The sequence below is a fragment of the Nomascus leucogenys genome, chromosome 13 (genome assembly GCF_006542625.1).
Source record: "Nomascus leucogenys isolate Asia chromosome 13, Asia_NLE_v1, whole genome shotgun sequence".
Taxonomy (NCBI): domain Eukaryota; kingdom Metazoa; phylum Chordata; class Mammalia; order Primates; family Hylobatidae; genus Nomascus; species Nomascus leucogenys.
In genome coordinates, this window is record NC_044393.1 from 51,380,351 (window position 1) to 51,401,371 (window position 21,021).

General features: G+C 37.8%; 1 protein-coding gene across 2 annotated transcripts in view; it reads right to left on the reverse strand.

Moving 5' to 3' along the window:
* PTPN12 (protein tyrosine phosphatase non-receptor type 12) overlaps positions 1–21,021 on the reverse strand; it is a 103,906-nt gene that overhangs the window by 68,080 nt on the left and 14,805 nt on the right. For both annotated transcript variants that reach the window (XM_012512322.2, XM_030825698.1), the window contains exon 2: positions 2,067–2,175. In XM_012512322.2, coding sequence (XP_012367776.2) covers positions 2,067–2,175 — 109 coding nt within the window. The remainder of the gene's footprint in view (positions 1–2,066; positions 2,176–21,021) is intronic.

Sequence of the window (21,021 nt, forward strand, 5' to 3'; positions counted from 1 at the left end):
ATTTGAAGATACAAATGTCTGTTATTAATAAGCCACCCTGTTCATGGTATTTCTGTAATAGCAGCCTGAAAACACTAAGACAACAGGTGAGAAAAGTGGAGTGTATTTTGCAAAAGCTTAATGATTGGTTACTATGTGCTAGATACACTGTTTTTTGTTTTGTTTTGTTTTTTGAGATAGAGTCTTACTCTGTCGCCCAGGCTGGAGTGCAATGGCACAATCTCGGCTCACGGCAACCTCCACCTCCTGGGTTCAGGCAATTCTCCTGCCTCAGCCTCCTGAGTAGCTGGAATTACAGGCACATGCCACCACGTCTGGCTAATTTTTGTATTTTTGGTAGAGATGGGGTTTCACCATGTTGGTCAGGCTGGTCTCGAACTCCTGACCTCGTGATCCACCAGTCTCGGCCTCCCAAAGTGCTGGGATTATAGGCGTGAGCCACCGCACCCAGCCACCGGGTACACTTTTAAGCATTTAATATTAACCTGTCTATTGTGCAAATAATCCTAAAAAGTATTATTATAATCTCCATTTTAAGGATGACAAAACCAAGGCACAGAGAGGATCAGTCCAAGGTCATGTAGCTAGCAACTGGTGGAGTCAGGATTTCAACTTCCAGAATCAAAACGCTTTACCATTATGTTATGTTGCCACTTGTTAATCCTGCCAACACAGGCTATCCACACATCCCACAGCTGATAATAATGTAGAACAACAAAAGGATGAAGGATTAAATTGAGGCAAAGAAGTTAGTGGAGAAAAGAGGGAAAGAGATGAGAGGGAAGAGGTGTTTTAAAAGAGTTATCATGGAAGAAGAAAATTTCAAAAATAGGGATTGATCAATGGCATCAAAATAGTTCAACATTCTTGAATAACCAATATTCTTCCTGTTAGAATAAACAATAAAAAAAGACCACCACATCTGGCAGTTAAGAAGCCACTGGGCCCTGGGCAACATGGTGAAACCCTGTCTCTACTAAAATACAAAAAATTAGCTGGGTGTGGTAGCAGGCACCTGTATTAGAGCTGTCCCAGCTCTCAGGAGGCTGAGGCACAAGAATCGCTTGAACCTGGGAGGCGGAGGTTGCAGTGAGCCAAGATCCCACCACCGCACTCCAGCCTGGGCTACAGAGCAAGACTCTGTCACACACACACACACACACACAAAGTCACCAAGAACTTTAAGGGCATTTTAGAGAGAACAACCTTTAAGACTGAATAAGAATTGAGGAAATGATGTAATGGGATGTAGATATTTCAAAATACTTATGAAGAAAGAAAAACGACTGGTAGCTTTAAAAGATAGCAAGTACGACGTATAGCTTTTATTGGATAAAGTGATGGCACACCTTAAGTATACTTTCAGAGTTAAAGTTATTTTGCCAGAAAACTGTGCTATTTAAGAATACAGACAGGGCGCAGTGGCTCACACCTGTAATCGCAACACTTTGGGAGGCTGAGGTGGGAGGATCACATGAGCTCAGGAGTTTGAGACCAGCCTGGGGAACACAGTGAGAACCTCCACCTCTAAACAAACAAACAAACAAATAAATAAAAAAAAATTATTAGAATGTAATGCAATCAGTCTAAGACATATACTTAGAGACACAAATTCAGACTGCTGAGAATAGTAGACAGATGTTTGAGTCATCCTATGCTTCATTTTCTCATGCATAATTAATCAATTAAGGTTCTTGTGTATAGATATATGAAAAATCAACATTGTTAGCATTTTATAAAATGTATTCAGTTGTCTTTATTATTTTAATGAAATAACGTCTTTGAACAGAGAGTTGACAAAAGATATTTTCACTTGGATTTACAGTATTTAAAAGTAATTTAGTATTAGAGCAACTGTGATACTTAAAGGAAAAAAGTTAAACAAAAACTAGGATCAGAAGGAAAAACAAAAAGCACTATTACGAATTATTATCTTTTCGTGTACTTTGAAAGATAGGTTAATTACTACTTCCTTAACAGTGAAACTCAGGAAGAATAAAACTAGTTAGGTTACAAAAGGCTAATTAGCATTTCTATGTATTTTATCAAGGGCATTTCCAACTTACATGGCAGTATGTCCTTGTATCTGTTCTTTTTAACATTTTCTTCTTTTTCTCCAGTGGCTGTGGGATATATCTTTTCTGTTCTATATTTGGTAGACAATCTTCTTAACCGCTTAAAATACAAAAAGTAAAAATTAAGGTTTAGAGAAACAGTGATATTTTAAAATTTTTAATGAAATCTGGTGACCCCAATTCCTCACAACTCATTTTCCTGTCTCTTAGCTCTTAATTTCCCCATCCTTTAATATTAACCCCAAAGATAATTTCTTTTATAGCATAAGTGCAAACATAAGATTCATATTTATTTCACATGAGCAGCAAAGAGGGAAAACAAAATAATTTAAAGATATCATTAATAAGCTGAGTCAGAATATTTAACTCAGTCTTTAACATATTTGAGTAATTTCAGTGTTTCAACTAAGGGTCACAATAACCAAGTTTTAAAATCATGCCTAAAAGAATTATGTACAGGTTTCTTTATTTCTTCTCTCAATAAACCATGAGCATGCACCCATGATGTGCCAGGCTTTCTCCCAAGGCATAAGCTAATAATTACTTACAAGACATTGCAAAACAAAGTTCTTTCATATTGAATTGAAATGTCCAACAAAGACCAATTCTGCTTATTCACTGCATTACAGAAGTAGTTTGTGGGTTACTGACAAATTCTTACCACATATGGCAGTAGGGATGTTCTTTGGGCTGGAATAGTTCTGCGTGTCAGTAATACACTTCCTGCTTTCAGAAGCACTGAAAGTCAGTATTGTGAATTGTTCAAATTCTACACAACTACATTGCTGAAATTTAATTTCAAAGGAACTTTCTTTCAGGCCTCAAGACATATTGAAAGCATTCTGGTTTTACCATTCAACAAATTATTAAATACAAATAAAATGAAAAATAAATCTGATAAAATTTAACTTTCTCACTACTCTATTTTTGCTACTTGTGATACTGATATTTAAGGAACTGAAACTGTCTATAAACCTTTTCTTTTTCTTTGAAAAACTACTAAATTTTACCATCACAATACTAGAGACCTACAACAGGAATACATTTTTTTCTTTATGATGAAGATTTACTAGAATCTTATTCTGCACTGGCACAATGTCAAAGTAAAATTCCCCACATTTATGATGCTATTTCTTGTGATTTCCTGTGGTAATAGAGTTCTCCAAATATACACATGTGTCAGAGGAAAAACTGTATTCAAAAGTAAGTGGGGGCCAAGCATGGTGGCTCATACTTGTAATCCTAGCACTTTGAGAGGACTGCTTGAAGACAGGAGTTCAAGACCAGCCTGCTTAACAATGCAAGACCCTGTCTCTGAATTGTACTTCTACAACTTTGTCCTCCAGATAAAAATGGGACACACATGAAATGATTTATATTCAAAGTTACATACCACAGCACTTTTTTTGTTTGTTTTGAGACAGGATCTCGCTCTGCTGCCCAGGCTGGAGTGCAGTGGTCCGATCTCAGCCCACTGCTACCTCGGCTTCCCGGGTTCAAGCAATTCTTGGGCCTCAGCCTCCTGAGTAGCTGGAATTACAGATGCGTACCACCAGGTCCAGCTAATTTTTGTGTTTTTAGTAGAGACAGCGTTTCACTATGTTATCCAGGCTGGTCTTGAACTCCAGACCTTAGGTGATCCACCCGCCTCAGCCTTCCAAAGTGCTGAGATTACAGGTGTGAGCCACGCGCCCAACCACTGCAGCATTGTTAGTAACAGCAAAAAACTACAAACAATCAAAGAAACCTCTTAATAGAAAACTGGCTAAATGTTTTATTCATACCATCAAATATGAGAGAGCTGAAAAACAAATGAGTTAGCTTTTTATATATAGTAAGATGACAATATCTGAAAAATACATATTAAGCATAATTGTAAAAAGCAGGAAACATAATAGTGTACATTATATACACAGTGTAGTATGTATATATGTAATATATTACTATTGGTGTTAAAAAGAAATAAAAACATTTGTATTTGCTTGTACATATGTATATATCATCTCTGAAAGAAAAACTATTAACAAAGTATGTGTCTGTGGGGAAGGGAAATGGGTACCTAAGGGAAACGGATGGGAATGAGACATTACTATTATGTCTTTTCACATCTTTTGGATTGTAGGACTGTATTGCCTGTTCAAAAAATTGAACGTAAATAAAAAACAAAAGTAGAAAAGATTGTTTATGATGTCGTTACTCCATATTAACAAAGATCCTCATGGTTACTTATATACACACCTTGCACATTTAATTAGAATGTATTTTCTTTGCTCAAAGATTAAGCATCTGAAAAGATGTATTTTTAGATATTTATAGTATCAGTGCATTTCAAAATATTATATTTGAATCTGACTTAGAGAAGGATATCAACTTAAATAGTTGCAGAAACACAGAGGGGAAAGGAATATATCTTAGGTCAATGTCAGTGAGAAAAAATATAAGTACAAAGAGTGGTTGAGTTTAATTATAAAATGTGAATGTACCTCAGGAATGCCTGGTACAATCACTCTAAGCTTTTTCTTTTTCATTCATTCACAGACGGAGTCTCACTCTGTTGTCTAAACTGGAATGCAGTGGCATGATCATGGCTCACCACAGCTTCAAATTCCCGTGTTCAAATGATCCTCCTGCCTCAGCCTCCAAAGTGACTGGAACCACAGGCCCATGTCACCACGCCCAGCTAATTATTATTATTATTTTTTGTAGGGCTGGGGTCTCCCCATGTATGTTGCAGAGGTTGGTCTCGAACTCCTGGGCTCCAGGAATCCTCCTGCCTCAATGTTCCAAAGTGCTGGGGAATACAAGTGTGAGCCACCATGCCTGGCCCACTCCAAACTTTTCTTCTTTTACATGACAAATTATGTTATTGAGAAATGTGCAAAACAAAGCTTTTATGTGAAATGACTTTACATTTCTCATAATGAACCTTGAGAACTTTCGTGCCCAAATACTTATCTAATTTAAGTTTGGATTTTCATTTATCCAGTTTTCTTAAAGCCTAGCACACCATTTCTTAAAATGCTTTCTATATTAAAGTTTAAAATGGAGAATGCTCTATTAAAAATCCACAAAAGTAGTGTTCTTAGCAATTTTCATGCCCATCAGAGATACAAAGTGGTCCATAAAGTAAAAACTTTGTTTTGTACTTTAAAAAGGTATCTTCAAGTTGGAACTTATGTCCCACCAAAAAATGTCAGCTTTATAGTAAGCTACATAAATTAAAATTCTGGATCTGGTACTTTCTTAGCTGTGTGACAATTAACATATTTAACCTCTCTGTGTATCATCTATAAAACTGAGATAATAACCTTCACTCAGCAAAAGGTCTGGTACACAAAAAGGCTCAATAAATGTTAACTATTATTATTGAACTAATTACTGGAACTCTTTAAATGTTGTTACTTCAGATTTATTTCTTTAAAACCTTTCCCAGATCAAAGATCAGAAAGAGTTGCATATTCCAGGTCAATTTATCTGCCTGAAATTGCAAAGCAGTTTGTCAAATTTGAGTGTGCTTCAGAATCACCTGGAGGGCCACATTGCTGGGCCTCATCCCAACAGTTTCTGATTCAGTAGGTCTGAGGTGGTAATTGCCTGATAATTTGCCTTTTTAAAAGTTGCTAAGATTCTATTAAAAAAAAATCCCATGATAATCATTTTTCTGTGTATTTGTGTATGCTTTTTCTTTGCTTGTTGGTGGTCTCCCCACTTGCACACCTCCAAATCTTACTTATCTTTTAATTTTAAGCCCTAGCTCCTACAGAGTTTCTGATGCCCTTCATCCAGACATAATCTTCCCCTCTGAATTGTTTTACCTTTATATGTACTCTTAGAACACTTACATTTCTTACTCTTATGATAAATATATAAAGAGGATACATCTTATTTACCCTGTTAAACAATAAACTCTGCAGGTACAAAATTACTGCCAGACTAAGAGCTGATCAGGCCTAGAGCAGGTTTTTTTTTTTGTTTTTTTTTTTAACACAGCAACATTAATGTCTACATAGCTCTTGAATAGAAGTAGCACCAAAGTTCACTTAAACTCTATGAAACAGAAAGTATCCACACATATAATTTCATTTTAACTTCCTGACCACTATTCTATTGTCTCTGATGAAGCTATTACTAGGAAAGAAACAAAAAAATTCTGTACTATTGAGAAACATGATATAATATACTAAGAAACCTTATTCATAGACTGTAGGAGAATAGCACTAAACACTAATAAAATAATTCATTTATTATGTAATTTAATTATTTCATATAATCCTAAAGCAAGAAAGAATTTTTAATCATTTACTGTATTAACTGGGCAAAAATATAGCTAAATGATGTCTGCATTAAGTTATAGGTACTCACCACACCCTTTATCATGTGTGACTTTTTTAAAAAAAGCTAAGCAAACAAACAAATCCTTTAAGAAAGCATTTGCAATTAAGTCTACCCTAAAGATCTTTACTGAGACAGGGACTCACTCTGTTGCCCAGGCTGGAATGCAGTGGTGCAATCACAGCTCACTGCAGTCTTAAACTCCTGGGCTCAGGTGATTCTCCCACCTCAGCATCCCTTATCGAGTAGCTGGGACTATAGGCACGCACCGCCACGCCTGGCTAATTGTTTGTATTTTTTGTAGAGATGGGGTTTCGCCACGTTGTCCAAGCTGGTCTCGAACTCCTGGACTGAAGCCATCTGCCCACCTTAGCCTCCCAAAGTGCTGGGATTACAGCCATAAGCCACTGCGCCAGCCTACCCCAGAGGTCTTTAAAAAGTCACATAAATGAATTCCAAAAATAACTGCACTCCTTTATTACTGTTCTAAAAAGTCAAGTCTGACCATTTTAGTCCCACATTTAAAAACTCTCCTATGTGTCTATCATCTCTAACATAAACTACCGAATCTTTAATTATAAGATATGTTGAATGTTGCCTGTCCAATTTTCTAGCCTCTTTTTATAATGCTCTTATTAGAGTTTGATGCTTCAGTCATATAGAATTACTCACCACCACTACTACTAGCAGTAACCCTCCACTTCTTAAATATCAAAGTTGCACAATTTTTGCTCTTATTGGTGAGCAGGGCTCTGGCTAAAGTGTTATTTCCTTTTTGAAGACGTTCTTGAACCTTCCCTCCTTTACTGCTCCTCAGCCTTCTGCAATGAGTCCATAACACATTGTTCCATTGCCACTTGTGAAAAGTATTTCGTAAGTATTTCAGTAGTTGTCTGTCTCGTCCACTAATCTATAAAACTGAAGGCAGAGATTAGACTATCTTATTGGACTTTATAGACCAATAGCTAATGCAAAGCAAAACTCTCATTACAAATTGAAGAATTATTTACTGAGCCTTCTCAGACAAGTCAGAGAAACATTTTTAATACTTAGAATTTTTGATGCAAACAAAATTCGAGTTTAATATTCACTTTGCTTTAAACAGTTTTTTATTTCTTAAAACACTAAATTTGTATTCCCCTAATCCTAAATCAATAAATGGATTCTCAAAAGCCTCCAAAATCACATGCAATGTGACTTTAAGATATCCATTTGTGTGTCAAGATTCAAGTTCTTAAAAGGGTGGGACAGTTCACTGTTCATCTAAGCTCCTGAGAATGTTTAAAGTTTGTTAAATCTCTCCAGAGTCAAAGAGCTGTCTATTGGCCTGTCCACTGGATGTTTAATGGGCATCACAAACAAGCTCAAATAGCACCACCATTCAACAGTAGTTCAAGCCAAAAACCTAACACTCATCTTTGATTTGTTCCTTTATCTTGCTCTTCTCCCCATCAGCAAACCTTGTTAGCAAAAATATAGCTAATTCTCTTCATATTCACTGAACAGACATTGAAGTGAAAATACATTTAGACAGACAAGCATTAAATTAATTTGTTGGCTGGATTTTAAATCAGGACAATTAAGAAAACAACAAATTAGCACAAAAAGAAACAGCACTAAAATGGAAATTAAGCTAACTGAAATTCCTTTTGGAATAAGATGGGATATATAGAAATTAAATATCAAAGCTGAAGATCTCTCATACTCTGTTATTAGACCACACACCACTGCCTCAAATTTCTCAATGTTATAACACTTACAACACAGTACGAGTTTCAGCTGGGTGCGGTGGCTCATGCCTCTAATCCCAGCACTTTGGGAGGCCGAGGCTGGTAGATCATGAAGTCAGGAAATCGAGACCATCCTGGCCAACATGGTGAAACCCCATCTCTACTAAAAATACAAAAATTAGCTGGGCATGGTGGCGCGTGCCTGTAATCCAAGCTACTCGGAAGGCTGAGGTAGGAGAATCACTTAAACCAGGAAGGCAGAGGTTGCAGTGAGCCGAGATCGCGCCACGGCACTCTAGCCTGGTGACAGAGCAAGACTCCGTCTCAAAAAAACAAAAAACACGACAACAAAAAACAACAACAAAACACAGTATGAGTTTCATAAGACACAACTTTTAGTAAATATGTACATAAGAATATACACATATTAAAACTATACTTTGTATAGTAAATAAAAATGGAAATTACTTTAAGCTTAAGAGTTATACTGTGGCAAAATATTAAGGCTACCTAACTCCTTTTACCTAATTGCTCTGGAAAACTTCTGAGGCAATTACTGGAGAATTCATCTGAATTTTAAAAGGTAGCAGGTTGCGGACATAGTTCACATTCAATAACCATTGTTAAATAAATAAATTCATCTGGCTTTATATTTGAAAATTTTAACTGTCCTCAGTCAGAAAAACCACACCATCTTAATAGTATTAATTTAACCCTACCAGTTGCATGATAACCGAGCCAAAATTTCTTAAAACCCCAAATATAAATTAATAGCGGCATACAGTAAAATTAGAGTACCAGCCAAAGTAACACTATACTGTCTCAAAGTAACACTGTATTATCACTATTTTATCTCTAACTTTACAAACATACTTACATAAAAATATGCATATGGGCTGGGCACGATGGCTCGTGCCTGTAATCCCAGCACTTTAGGAGGCCAAGGTGGGCAGATCACTTGAGGTCAGGAGCTCAAGACCAGCCTGGCCAACATGGTGAAACCCAATCTCTACTAAAAAATACAAAAATTAGCCAAGCCTGGTGGCGTGTGCCCGTAGTCCCAGCTACTCAGGAGGCTGAGGTTGCAGTGAGCTGAGATCACACCACTGCACTCCAGCCTGGGCGACAGAGCTCCATCTCAAAAAAAAAGAAAAAATGCACATCACTAACAATAATGGTTATAAGCAGCTAAAATAACCAAAGGGTCTTTCAACTATACAACTGCAATGTCTACCTTTAGTTGCAAAATATGCAACTCTGTCTATCAAAATTCATCTTCCTATCTTTGCTCACTGTTCACCCACTGCTGCATAACAGACTAGTTCTCTCCCCTTTTTTTTTTTCAGAAATGCATGGCTCTGCCTCATTTGAAGCCAACTCAGGATTGATAATAAAGAAAGTAACTTTGAAGTAAATAGGGCCAGTCTTATGAGTCTTGGAGTAATAAAATGATTCTATGATTCTGTGCTTTGCTCATGTCAAAATCTATGCTTCACTTATTCCCCTAATTGTCTGCCAAGCAAACTCCCTGCTTTTTACTAGCCCAATACAGAAATCATCTTCATGAAATTTTTCCTGATAGTAGTACTGGCATACAGGCCCATCATCCACTTCCTCATCTCTATCTACTTTATATACACCTCTTATCTACAACATATTCCAGTGTACAGTAATTATTTAGATATGCACATATGCCATCCCTGATAGAATATGAATTCCCTGATTTAGACTGTATCTTCTATTAGTAATAGCTACTATCAGCATAATCCCATAACATATAGTAGAGAGTAAATAAACTGTTAGGTCTTCTATGTAAATCAGAATTGACCAGTATACTTAAGAATATATTGCTTACACTTCATTTCTACTTCACAATAGGGCAGCTTTAAGTCAGAGAAGCTGGGGTTCAATTCCTAGGTTTCATCAATTACTAGCAAAGGAGATCTCTCCAATATATCTAGATAATCTTCCCTGAATGCATGTAGCAATAGTCCTTGATTTTGAGAATGTTTTTAAATAAAACCTTGTACTACAGACTTTATGTTTTAAAATAATAAATATGGCAAATCATAATCTAAATGAAAAAATGTAATAAAAAAAGGCTGTTCTTTTTTTTTTTTTTTTTCACAGATAGCCTAGACAATAAGCAAATGATTTTTTTTTCTTCTCTCCTGTCCCTTCGTGAGAAAATACAAACTTATAATGCAAGTTTACCCTTTCCCTATCCTGAAAGTATATTTTTATGGAAATAAAAGTAGAATCCCACTTGAACTAGGAGGACAATAAAATTTTGTCATATACATTAATTTTATTGAAACGAAGATATCTAATACAATAAATGGAAAGTGTTCCAGGTTTGATTATTTTTGTTTCAACTCACAAGGCCCTCACTTTCTTTTACCCATTTCCTCATCATCCATTATCTAATGTCCCTCTATATATTTAACTTAGCAATCGCTGGTTCCACTGATGTTCCGCCAATCCCAATTTCAAATACTTTGTCCCTACAGTAAATTACCCTAAAATTCCAAAATCTAGATATTAAAACTATGGCTCCCGACTATGTCTTCCTTCATCTGGTTATGCATCCTGATTCTGATTTAAGAAAACATAATCACTATAATCCCACTTAGTCTTCATAGGGGCACACTCTGCCAGACCCAGACTCCCAAAGTATTACAAAGCAATCCATCACTAACCTCAATATCTCATAGTATATAATAAAAACATACAGTAGGCCGGGAGCAGTGGCTCACTCCTGTAATCCCAGCACTTTGGGGCCGAGGTGGGTGGATCACCTGAGGTCAGGAGTTTGAGACCAGCTTGGCCAAGGTGGTGAAACCCCGTCTCTACTAAAAATACAAAAATTAGCTGGGCGTGGTGGCATGCGCCTGTAATCCCAGCTACTCGGGAGGCTGGGGTAGGAGAATCGCTTGAACCCAGGAGGCAGAGGTTGCAGTGGGCCGACATTGCACCACTGCACTCCAGTCTGGGCAACAGAGTAAAACTCTGTTCTCAAAAAATAAGTAAATACACTTTGGGAGGCTGAGGCGGGCGGATCATGAGCTTAGGAGATCGAGACCATCCTGGCTAACACGGTGAAACCCTGTCTCTACTAAAAATACAAAAATTAGCTGGGCGTGGTGGCGGGCACTTATAGTCCCAGCTACTTGGGAAGCTGAGGCAGGAGAATGGCATGAACCCGGGAGGTGGAGCTTGCAGTGAGCTGAGATTGTGCCACTGCACTCCAGCCTGGGTGACAGAGCAAGACTCCGTCTCAAAAATAAATAAATAAATAAAATAAAATTAATTAATTAATTAAAAACATACAGTAAAACTGAGAATATTAAGTTCCAGTGTTAACATATTAAGCCACAATTACATCAATTCTCTTTACCTCCAATTACAAAAATAAAACAAAGACTCCTAAATTAGTAGCAGACATTCAGAATTCACACTTCTCTCTGCAAAAACAAATATAGCACAGGAAAAGAGTCACTTGTGTAGTTTAAGAGAACTGAATACTTATTGACCACTATATGGAAAAAAGTTATTTTTGCAAGGCCAGAGACTGCCACAATGCTGTGGTCAGCTGACCAAACTTTCTGAAGAGAAACTACACTTCCTGGTGAACCACTAACTCCTGAACCCTCTGAAAATTTCATTTTTTCCTTTATTATCCTACAAAAATTACTTTCAGCAAGTCACCAATAATCTCCAACAGGCATCAAAATCTTAATAGCTTCAATTCCTATGAAGTATTTCATATAGATGATTCAACAGACACAATTTTACATCCCTGTATGACTTAGTAATCCACTCGAACCATTCTGATGGCTGCTATCAAAAAACCAAAATAGGCTGGGCACAGTGGCTCACACCTATAACCCAAGCAGGAGGATCGCTTGTGCCACTTGAGGCGTTCAAGACCAGTCTGGGCAACATAGCAAAACCTCATCTCTATATTAAAAAAAAAAGCCAGAATAATAGGTACTGGCAAGGATATGGAGAAACTGGAACCCTTAGGCTCTGTTGTGAAATGTAAAATGGTACAGTTACTATAGGAAACAGTATGGTGGTTCCTCAAAAAGTAAAAGTAGAATTATATCATTCAGCAATTCCACTTTTGGGTATATACCCCAAAGAATGGAAAGCAGGGTCTCGAACAGATATTTGTACAACCATGTTCACAGCAGGAACATTCACAAAAGCCAAAAGGTGGAAGCAACCTAAGTGTCATGCTATGGGCAAATAGATAAACAAAATGTAGTATATACATACAATGCAGTATTATTCAACCCTTTAAAAAGGAAGATTTTGACACATACTACAACATGGGTGAACCCTGAGGACATTATGCTAACTGAAATACACCAGTCACAAAAAGACAGTATTTTATAATCCTAATTATATGAGGCAGCTAGAATTGTCAAATCCATACAGACAGAAAATGTAATAGAATGGTGCTAGAGGTTGGAGGAAGGAGGAGAATGAGTTTGGAATAAAGAGGGTGGTTTAATGGGAACAGAGTTTTAGCTTTCCAAGATGAGAAGAGTTCTAGAGATTGGTTATACAACAATGTGAATGTACTTAACACTATTGAACTGTACCCTTAAAAATGGCTTAGATGATAGGTTTTATGTTACACGTATTTTACCACAATTAAAAAAAAAATTTTAAGGGAAAGAAACCCTTTGTAGTTGTTTGTACAGAATTAAATGTCTTATCCAGTATCAAAAAGAACAGCTAGTTGCAGGCAAGCACCATTGAAGTATCTCAGATCACCAGGTCACATAATATTCACACAACATTAGAAAGTTCTGACCTATTCACAAATTAACTGTTATGATATTCCCCAAAAGTATTTTTAAGTTTGCTGACACACTGGATTCAGAGATTTATAATAAAAAGAACTTCCTCTTCAAACTCAATTATCACTTTTATGATGACGACTGGCTTCACATTAACTCCACCTAACCTATCCTATGCCCAGGGACTGTTTTAGGTGCTAGTGATACAGAGATGAATAGGACAAAATCCCTGCTCTAATGGGCATATATTCCAAAAACATGTCCTAGACATATAGTACTTGTCATCTTGCCTTTTATATCCATCATGTTTATACATTTTATCCCATCACTACCAATGCTGCCACCACCCAGGATTATAATTCACTGCCTCACAGACAATAACCTATTTCTTTTTCTTCCCCCACAGAGCCTAGGGTCTTCCAAATACACATTCAATAAAGCAGGGCAAGTCTGCTAGACACAACAGGCATTGATAACCCATTCAGAACAGTGAATTGGCACCCTATTTTCACATTCAGTTCAGTAAGTTTATGTAATATAATTTATAAAACTAGAGAGCATAAACTTAAAATGCTATTTGAAATTTAACATCTGTGGTTTAGCATCCTATTGACATATGAAGGTAATGAAAACTGGAAGTGTAATTTAAAATAATTTACCTAAAGTAGTATCTCCTTGTCCTAAATAACACACCTAAAGACACTTTTTGATTCACTTCTTTATTACACCTACAATGTTACCAAGGAAAGCTTTCACTCTTTTACCATCAAGGGAAAATGTGCACAATAAAGGGGTCAGATAATACACATATGTAAAAAACTGAGCATATCAAGTGATCCAACATATCACTGAATATAACCATACTCAGAGCTATAATTTATCACAGCTAAAGGATACAAAGTGAAAGCAGCAAAGAAAAAGGCACAAGAGGCAAAGCCCAGAAGAAACTAGGCACAAGCTTTCAAAAATCCTCTTCTAATGAAATTACACACGACCCTCTAATTCCTGCAGAAGTAAGTTGTGACAACACGTGTGAAATGTTGTCCACAAGGGAAGCGCATTAGAAATAAAGTGCCCATGGCTTTTATTGGAGGCCGGTTACACAGGCACTCTGCCTAACGATATACCAAAATTCCAGACTCCCAGAAAAAAAGTAGATGTTCAACATAAACCATATTATTTTTTATTTTTGTTTATATTGCTGTGTTACCCGTGCTGGAGTGCAGTGGCATGATGAAGGCTCACTGCAACTTTGAACTACTGGACTCAAGTTATCTTCCTGCCTCAGCTTCCCAAAGTAGCTAAGACTACACAGGTGCACACCATGACATCTGGCTAATTTTTAAAAATATTTTGTAGAGACGAGATCTTACCTATGTGGCCCAAGCTGGCCTCAAGGAATCCTCCTGCCTCGGCCTCCCAAAGCGCTGAGGTTACACAATTGAGCCACTGGGCCCAGCCCATAAACCACATTGTTTGTACAGTTTGGGCACAGTGAACCACTCTTATCAGGGGATAATGGAAATTCTCCCAAAAGTCTAAGTTCCCAGACACTAGCCAAGGGATAACATTGTAAGCAGGCCTGTCTAAGGATAGCAGTCTTAGGCCTGCTATGTTACTCTTTTCTGCATACAGGTATAAAATGAAAAAGCAAAACTCTTTCCCCTCCACATCTGTTTCCTTTTAGGTAACCAGTTATGCAAAGTCTCCTTACTAATAGTTTTTTTAGGTTGTTTCACAAAAATTGTTGCATACTTGGACATACTGTTTTATGCACATATGCAAGTATTTTTACGGAAAGATCCCTAAAGTTGACATGCTGGGTCAAAGAGTAAGTACATTTATCAATTCTATTAGAAGTGGCCAAACTGCCTTCCAAAATAGGCTTCACCAGTTTACCATCCCCTTAACGGACCTAGAAACACTAGTTTTCTATATCCTTATCATTTTCTTTTTCTTTCTTTTTTCTTTTTTTTTTTTGAGATGGAGTCTTGCTCCGTTGCCCAGGCTGGAGTGCAGTGGCGTGATCTAAGCTGACTGAAACCTCCACCTCATGGGTTCAAGCGATTCTCCTGCCTCAGCCTCCCGAGTAGCTGGGATTACAGGCGCCCACCACCAGGCCCAGCTAATTTTTATATTTTTAGTAGAGATGGGGTTTTGCCATGTGGGCCACGCTGGTCTCGAACTCCTGAGCTCAGGTGATCTGCCCGCCTCAGCCTCCCAAAGTGCTAGAATTACAGGTGTGAGCCACCAAGCCCAGCCGCTATTCTCAATTTCTGAATTATTATGAATTTTTGAGTTTTAATCAAATTTAGTAGCTATTCCCCCAACAGTTAATGATGATTAACTTCAATTTTTCTGATTATTGGAGAGGTTGATGATTTTTTTCCTGTGTTCAGCACTTATTTGCATTTTTCTTCTGGTAATTATCATACCATATGCCCATGTTTCTACTGAAATGTTCTTTTAATTGATATATAGAAGCTCATCTTAAAAATTCTTTCTATAAAGCCTTGTATGACCCTTCTAACAGTATGTGACTTTTTCCTTTTAAGAGTCCTAATTGCACAGTGTGAATGTACCTAATGCCACAGAACTGTACACTTAAATGATAAATGTTTTGTATTAATACGTTATCACAATAAAAAAATGCAAAAAAAAAGCTGTCACTCAATCTTAAGAGCAAGTAAAAAGCTAAACAAACTGAAAAATCAACAACTTTTCTTAGATCTGGAAGAGAAGTTAAGTCACAGGTCAAACAGCTGCCCCCAAACTGGAGAGACAGAAGGTGAATACGGAGAATCACAAGTAATCAGAGCAGAAACACTCACACAGCAAACTTCCATAAGAAACCTGAACTGTAATTGATGAATTGCTAGAGGCTCAGTGTGAACAACTAATGAGGGTTAAAATATCCAGGGGACGCTAGATGCAGTGGCTCATACCTGTAATCCAAGTACTCTGGGAGGTGGAAGCGGGAGGACCTCTTGAGCCCAGGGGTTCGAGACCAGTCTAGGCAAACACAGTGAGACCCCACCTCTACAAAAAATTTAAAAATAGCTAAGTGTGGTTGCATACATCTGTAGTCCCAGCTACTAGGGAGGCTGAGGTGGGAGGATCACATGAGGCCACAAGGTTGAGGCTGCAGTGTGCCAAGGCTGTGCCAAGGCTGTTGCACTCCAGCCTGGACAACAGCAAGACCGCTCTAAAAAAAAAAAAACCAAACAAAAACAAACAAACAAAAACTCCTGGTGTACCCAATCAGAGGGGTCCCCCACATTTTTGTTTCACTTCCAAGAGCTCTACCAGGTTCTCATAGTAAATATCAGAGAAAAATCCCCTCATGCTTCCAGCAGCAGGAGAAAGGGGAGCCATTTTTCAACACACCAGGATATTCCATTCTTCTTTTTTTTATTTTTATTTTTTATTTTTGAGATGGAGTCTTGCTCTGTCACCAGGCTGGAGTGCAGTGGTGTGGTCTCAGCTCACTGCAACCTCCACCTCCCGGGTTCAAGCTGCCTCAGCCTCCTGAGTAGCTGGGACTACAGGAACGCACCACCAAGCCTAGCTAATTTTTATTAGAGACGGGGTTTCACCATGTTGGCCAGGATGGTCCCTATCTCTTGACCTCGTGAACCACCGGCCTGAGCCTCCCAAAGTGCTGGGACTACAGGTGTGAGCCACTGTGCCTGGCCAAATATTCCATTCTTCTTAACAAGGTCTGCCCTACGGAGAATGATTTAACCTGAGCCTAACCTGCTGGGGTTTTAGCAGAGGCTCATTTACATGAGGTAAGGGAAATATCCAACTACAGGTCATTCAAGCCATCCTGGGGGTGAGGTGCTGAGAAACAGGATATAGTTCAAAATCCATAAACAAGCTCACTAAAAGACCGAGACCTTGGCTCTGGGTGGCTCATGCCTGTAATCCCAACACTTTGGGAGGCAGAGGTAGGCAGGTCTCTTCAGCCCAGGAGTTTGAGACCAGCCTGGGCAATGTGACGAACCCCCATCTCTACAAAAAAATATGAAAAATTAGCCAGGCATGTTGACACATGCCTGTGATCCCAGCTACTGGGGAGGCTGAGGTGGGAGGACTGCTTAAGCCCAGGAGGCGGAGGTTGCAGTTAGCTATGATTGCATCACTGCACTCCAGTCTGGGAGACAAAGCAAAACCCTGTTTCAAACAAACAAACAAACAAACACCCTATGATTAATATCCTAAGAACTCTAATGGATAAAGTAGACAGTATGCAAGAATAGATGGGCAATCAATATAAGCAAAGAGATAGAAATTCAAAGAAATAACCAAAAAGAAACATTAGAGATTTTTTTTTGAGACGGAGTCTCGCTCTGTCGCCCAGGCTGGAGTGCAATGGCATGATCTTGGCTCACTGCAAACTCCGCCTCCCGGGTTCACGCCATTCTCCTGCCTCAGCCTCCCGAGTAGCTGGGACTACAGGCACCCACCACCACGCCCAGCTAATTGTTTTGTATTTTTAGTAGAGACGGGGTTTCACCGTGTTAGCCAGGATGGTCTCGATCTCATGACCTCATGATCCACCCTCCTCGGCCTCCCAAAGTGCTGGGATTACAGGTGTGAGCCACCGTGCCTGGCCTAAGAAACACTAGAGATTTTTTTAAAAAACTGTAACAAAAATGAAGAATGTTGTTGGTGGGCTTATTAGTAGACTGGACATGGCTGCGGAAAGAATCTTTCAACTTGAGGATATCTCAATAAAAGCTTCCAAAACTGAAAACAGATTAAAAAGACTAGAAAAAAACTGAAACAACAGAACAGAATATGCAAAAACTGTGGGGACAACTATAAAAGATGTAAATATGCATAAGGGTAGTAACAGAAAGAGAAGAAGGGAACAGAAGAAATATTTGAAATAATGATTGAAAATTTCCCCAAATTAATGTCAGAAACCAAACCACAGATCCAAGCAGCTCAGAGAACACTGATCGGAATAAATGCCAGAAAAACTATATGTAGGCATATCACTTTCAAACTACAAAAAATCAAAGATAAACAAATCTTTTGAAAAGCCAGAGGAAAAAATATCATCTTACCTACAGAGAAGCAAGTATAATAAGAATCACATCTGACTGTGTTTCAGAAACTAGGCAAGCAAGAAGAGAATGACAAAATATCGTACTGAGAAGAAAAAACCCACCAACTTAGAATCCTGAACTCTGCAAAATTATCCTTCAAAAACCAAAGAGAAATAAAAACTTTCTCAACAAAACAAAAATTAAGGCTGGGCAAGGTGGTTCACGCCTGTAGTCCTAATGCTTTGGGAGGCTGAGGTAGGTGGATGGTTTGAGCCCAGGAGTTCAAGACCAACCTGGGCAACACAGTGAGACCTCGTTTCTACAAAAACAAAAACAAAAAAAAACTTAAGCGAGTATGGTGGTGCATGCCTGTAGTCCCTGCTACTCTGGAGGCTAGGGCAAAAGGACTGGTTGAACCCAGCAGGTCAAGGCTGCAGTGTGCCATGATCATGCCATGCATTATAGCCTGGGTGACAGACAGAGCAAGACCCTGTTCCCCACAAAAGATTAAGAGAATCTGTTGCCACAGACCTACCTTGTGAGAAATGTTAAAATAAATTTTTTAGAGAGAAGACAAATTATGCTAGTCTGGAATTCATATCTATATAAAGAAAGGAAGAAGAAATGAAAGAACAAATGAAAGTAAAATTAAAACTTTTATTTTTCTTATTAATTGATCTGATAACAGTTTATTCAAAATAGCAGCAAACATGAATTTGGTTATGTATGCTTGTGTGTGTATGTTTATTTGTAAGTGAGATAATGCCAGCAATGATACAAGGGATAGAATTAGGGTTATTTTGTCATTATAAAGTAATCTCACCATCCATAAAGTGGTACAGTGTTATCTGAAAATGGACTTGGATTTGCTGGAAATATACACTGCAAATGCCAGAGCAACCACTTAAAAAAGTAAAAACACCCAGCTGGGCACAGTGGCTCATGCCTATAATCCCAATACTTTGGGAAGCCAAGGCAGGAGGATTGCTTGAGGCCAGGAGTTTGACAGCCTGGGCAACACGGTAAGACCTTCTCCCTACAAAAAATAAAAAACATTACTTGAGGGTTGGTAGCACACACTTGTAGTCCTAGCTACTCAGGAGGCTGAGGCAGGAGGATCATGTGAGCCCAGAAGTTTGAGGTTACAGTGAGCTACGACATGCCACTGCATTCCAGCCTAAGCAACTAAGCGACACCTTGTCTCTTTAGAAAAGAACAAAAAAAAAAAGTAAAAAAAAAAAAAAGAAGTAAAACTGACATGCTAAGAAAGGACAGTCATATGATATCTTGAATTAAAACTGCAAAAGGCAGAAAAAGAGTGGAAGACAAAAAAAAATAGGAACAAAGAACAATGGCAACAGAAAATAGTGGCAAATATGGTAGACATTAATCCAATGCTATCAGTAATCACTTTGAATGTCAATGGTCTAAATGTACCAATTAAAAGATTGTCAGAGTGGATTAAAAACCAAGACCTAACTATATGTTGTCTACAAGAGATCCACTTTAAATATACAAACACACATAGATTAAAAGCAAATGGATGGAAAAAAATATATCAGCTAACACAAAAATAAAGTGAGACTAGTTATTGATTTCAGATAAAGCAGATTTCATGGCAAGTAAATTATCAAGGATAGGGTGGCTTTACATCATGATAAAGGCGTCAATTCTCCAAGAAGACAGTATAATCCTTAATCTGTATGTGTCTAACAACTATGCATAAAAATATGTGAGGCAAAACTGATAGAACTGCAAGGAGAAATATTTGAATCCACTATTATAGTTGAAGACTTCCATACTCCTCTATCAGAAATGGACAGATGAAGCAAGCAGGAAATGAGTAAGGACACAGCTGAACTTAACAGCATCATCAATCAACTGGATATATAATGCATGTCTATAGACTACCTAAGACAACAACCACAGAATACACATTCTTCTCAAGTTTACATGAAACATTCAACAAGACAGACCAAATTCTGGGCCATAAAACACACCTCAACAAATTTAAAACAGCAATCATACACAATGTCTGCTCTCAGACCATAATGGCACTCAAAAAATTTTGGATGTAGGGGCATTTTAAACTTCAGATTAGGGATGCTCAACTCTGTATTTTCAGATAATTAAATATACTCTACACATTCTTTTTGTCTCTGTCACCAAAAAGGTCCAAAAGAGAAAAAGAGCAAGGGGTTCCCCTCCCATTTATTTAACTTCTCACTTAATGCCCTAATCATGCTTCCTTCTGACACATCTGACACTGTGCCCTTTATTTTTACTAATTCAAACATTACAAACTACTTCTGTTTTAAAGATAAAGAAGCTAAGATTGAGAGTGGTTCACATCATGTACTCAACATTACATAGTAAGTAATGGCCAGGTCTAATACATATATAACTGTTGTAAACCATATCATTGGACTGTCCACTATAATGCTAGACACTCAAATTCCTAACAAAGATATGTTACTTCCATCAGGTCTTTTCTTCCCTGCCTATTTTTACTTTTGTACATTCTTTCGTTTACACCCTCTTTAAATAATTAAGACTCCTGCCCAGTAGTATCACCAGATTACATTTCCCTCTTTTATCTATAACCTGTTTTAAATGCAAAATAATAATTTATAGATCTAATCCAAACTACATTCTATTTTAAAAAATGATAAAACCTCTATACCTTCTTTAACAACTACAGAAATAAATGATGAGGTCATTTTAGAACATATTTGAAAATATCATACATATGATGCTAAGACCTTGTAAACAATACAAAAACAGCATATAATAAAGCAATGACAAGAAATTAAATATATTGGTTAAATATTCATCCTGTACTTCTAGTTTAAGTTAAGTTGCATTTTCAAAAAAAAAAAAAAAATACATACTTTAAAAGTAATCCACCAGGGAGCAGTGGCTCATGCCTGTAGTCCTATCTACTTAGGAGGCTAAGGCAGGCGGATCCGTTGAGTCCAGGAGTTTGAGGCTACAGTGAGCTGTGATTGTGCCACTG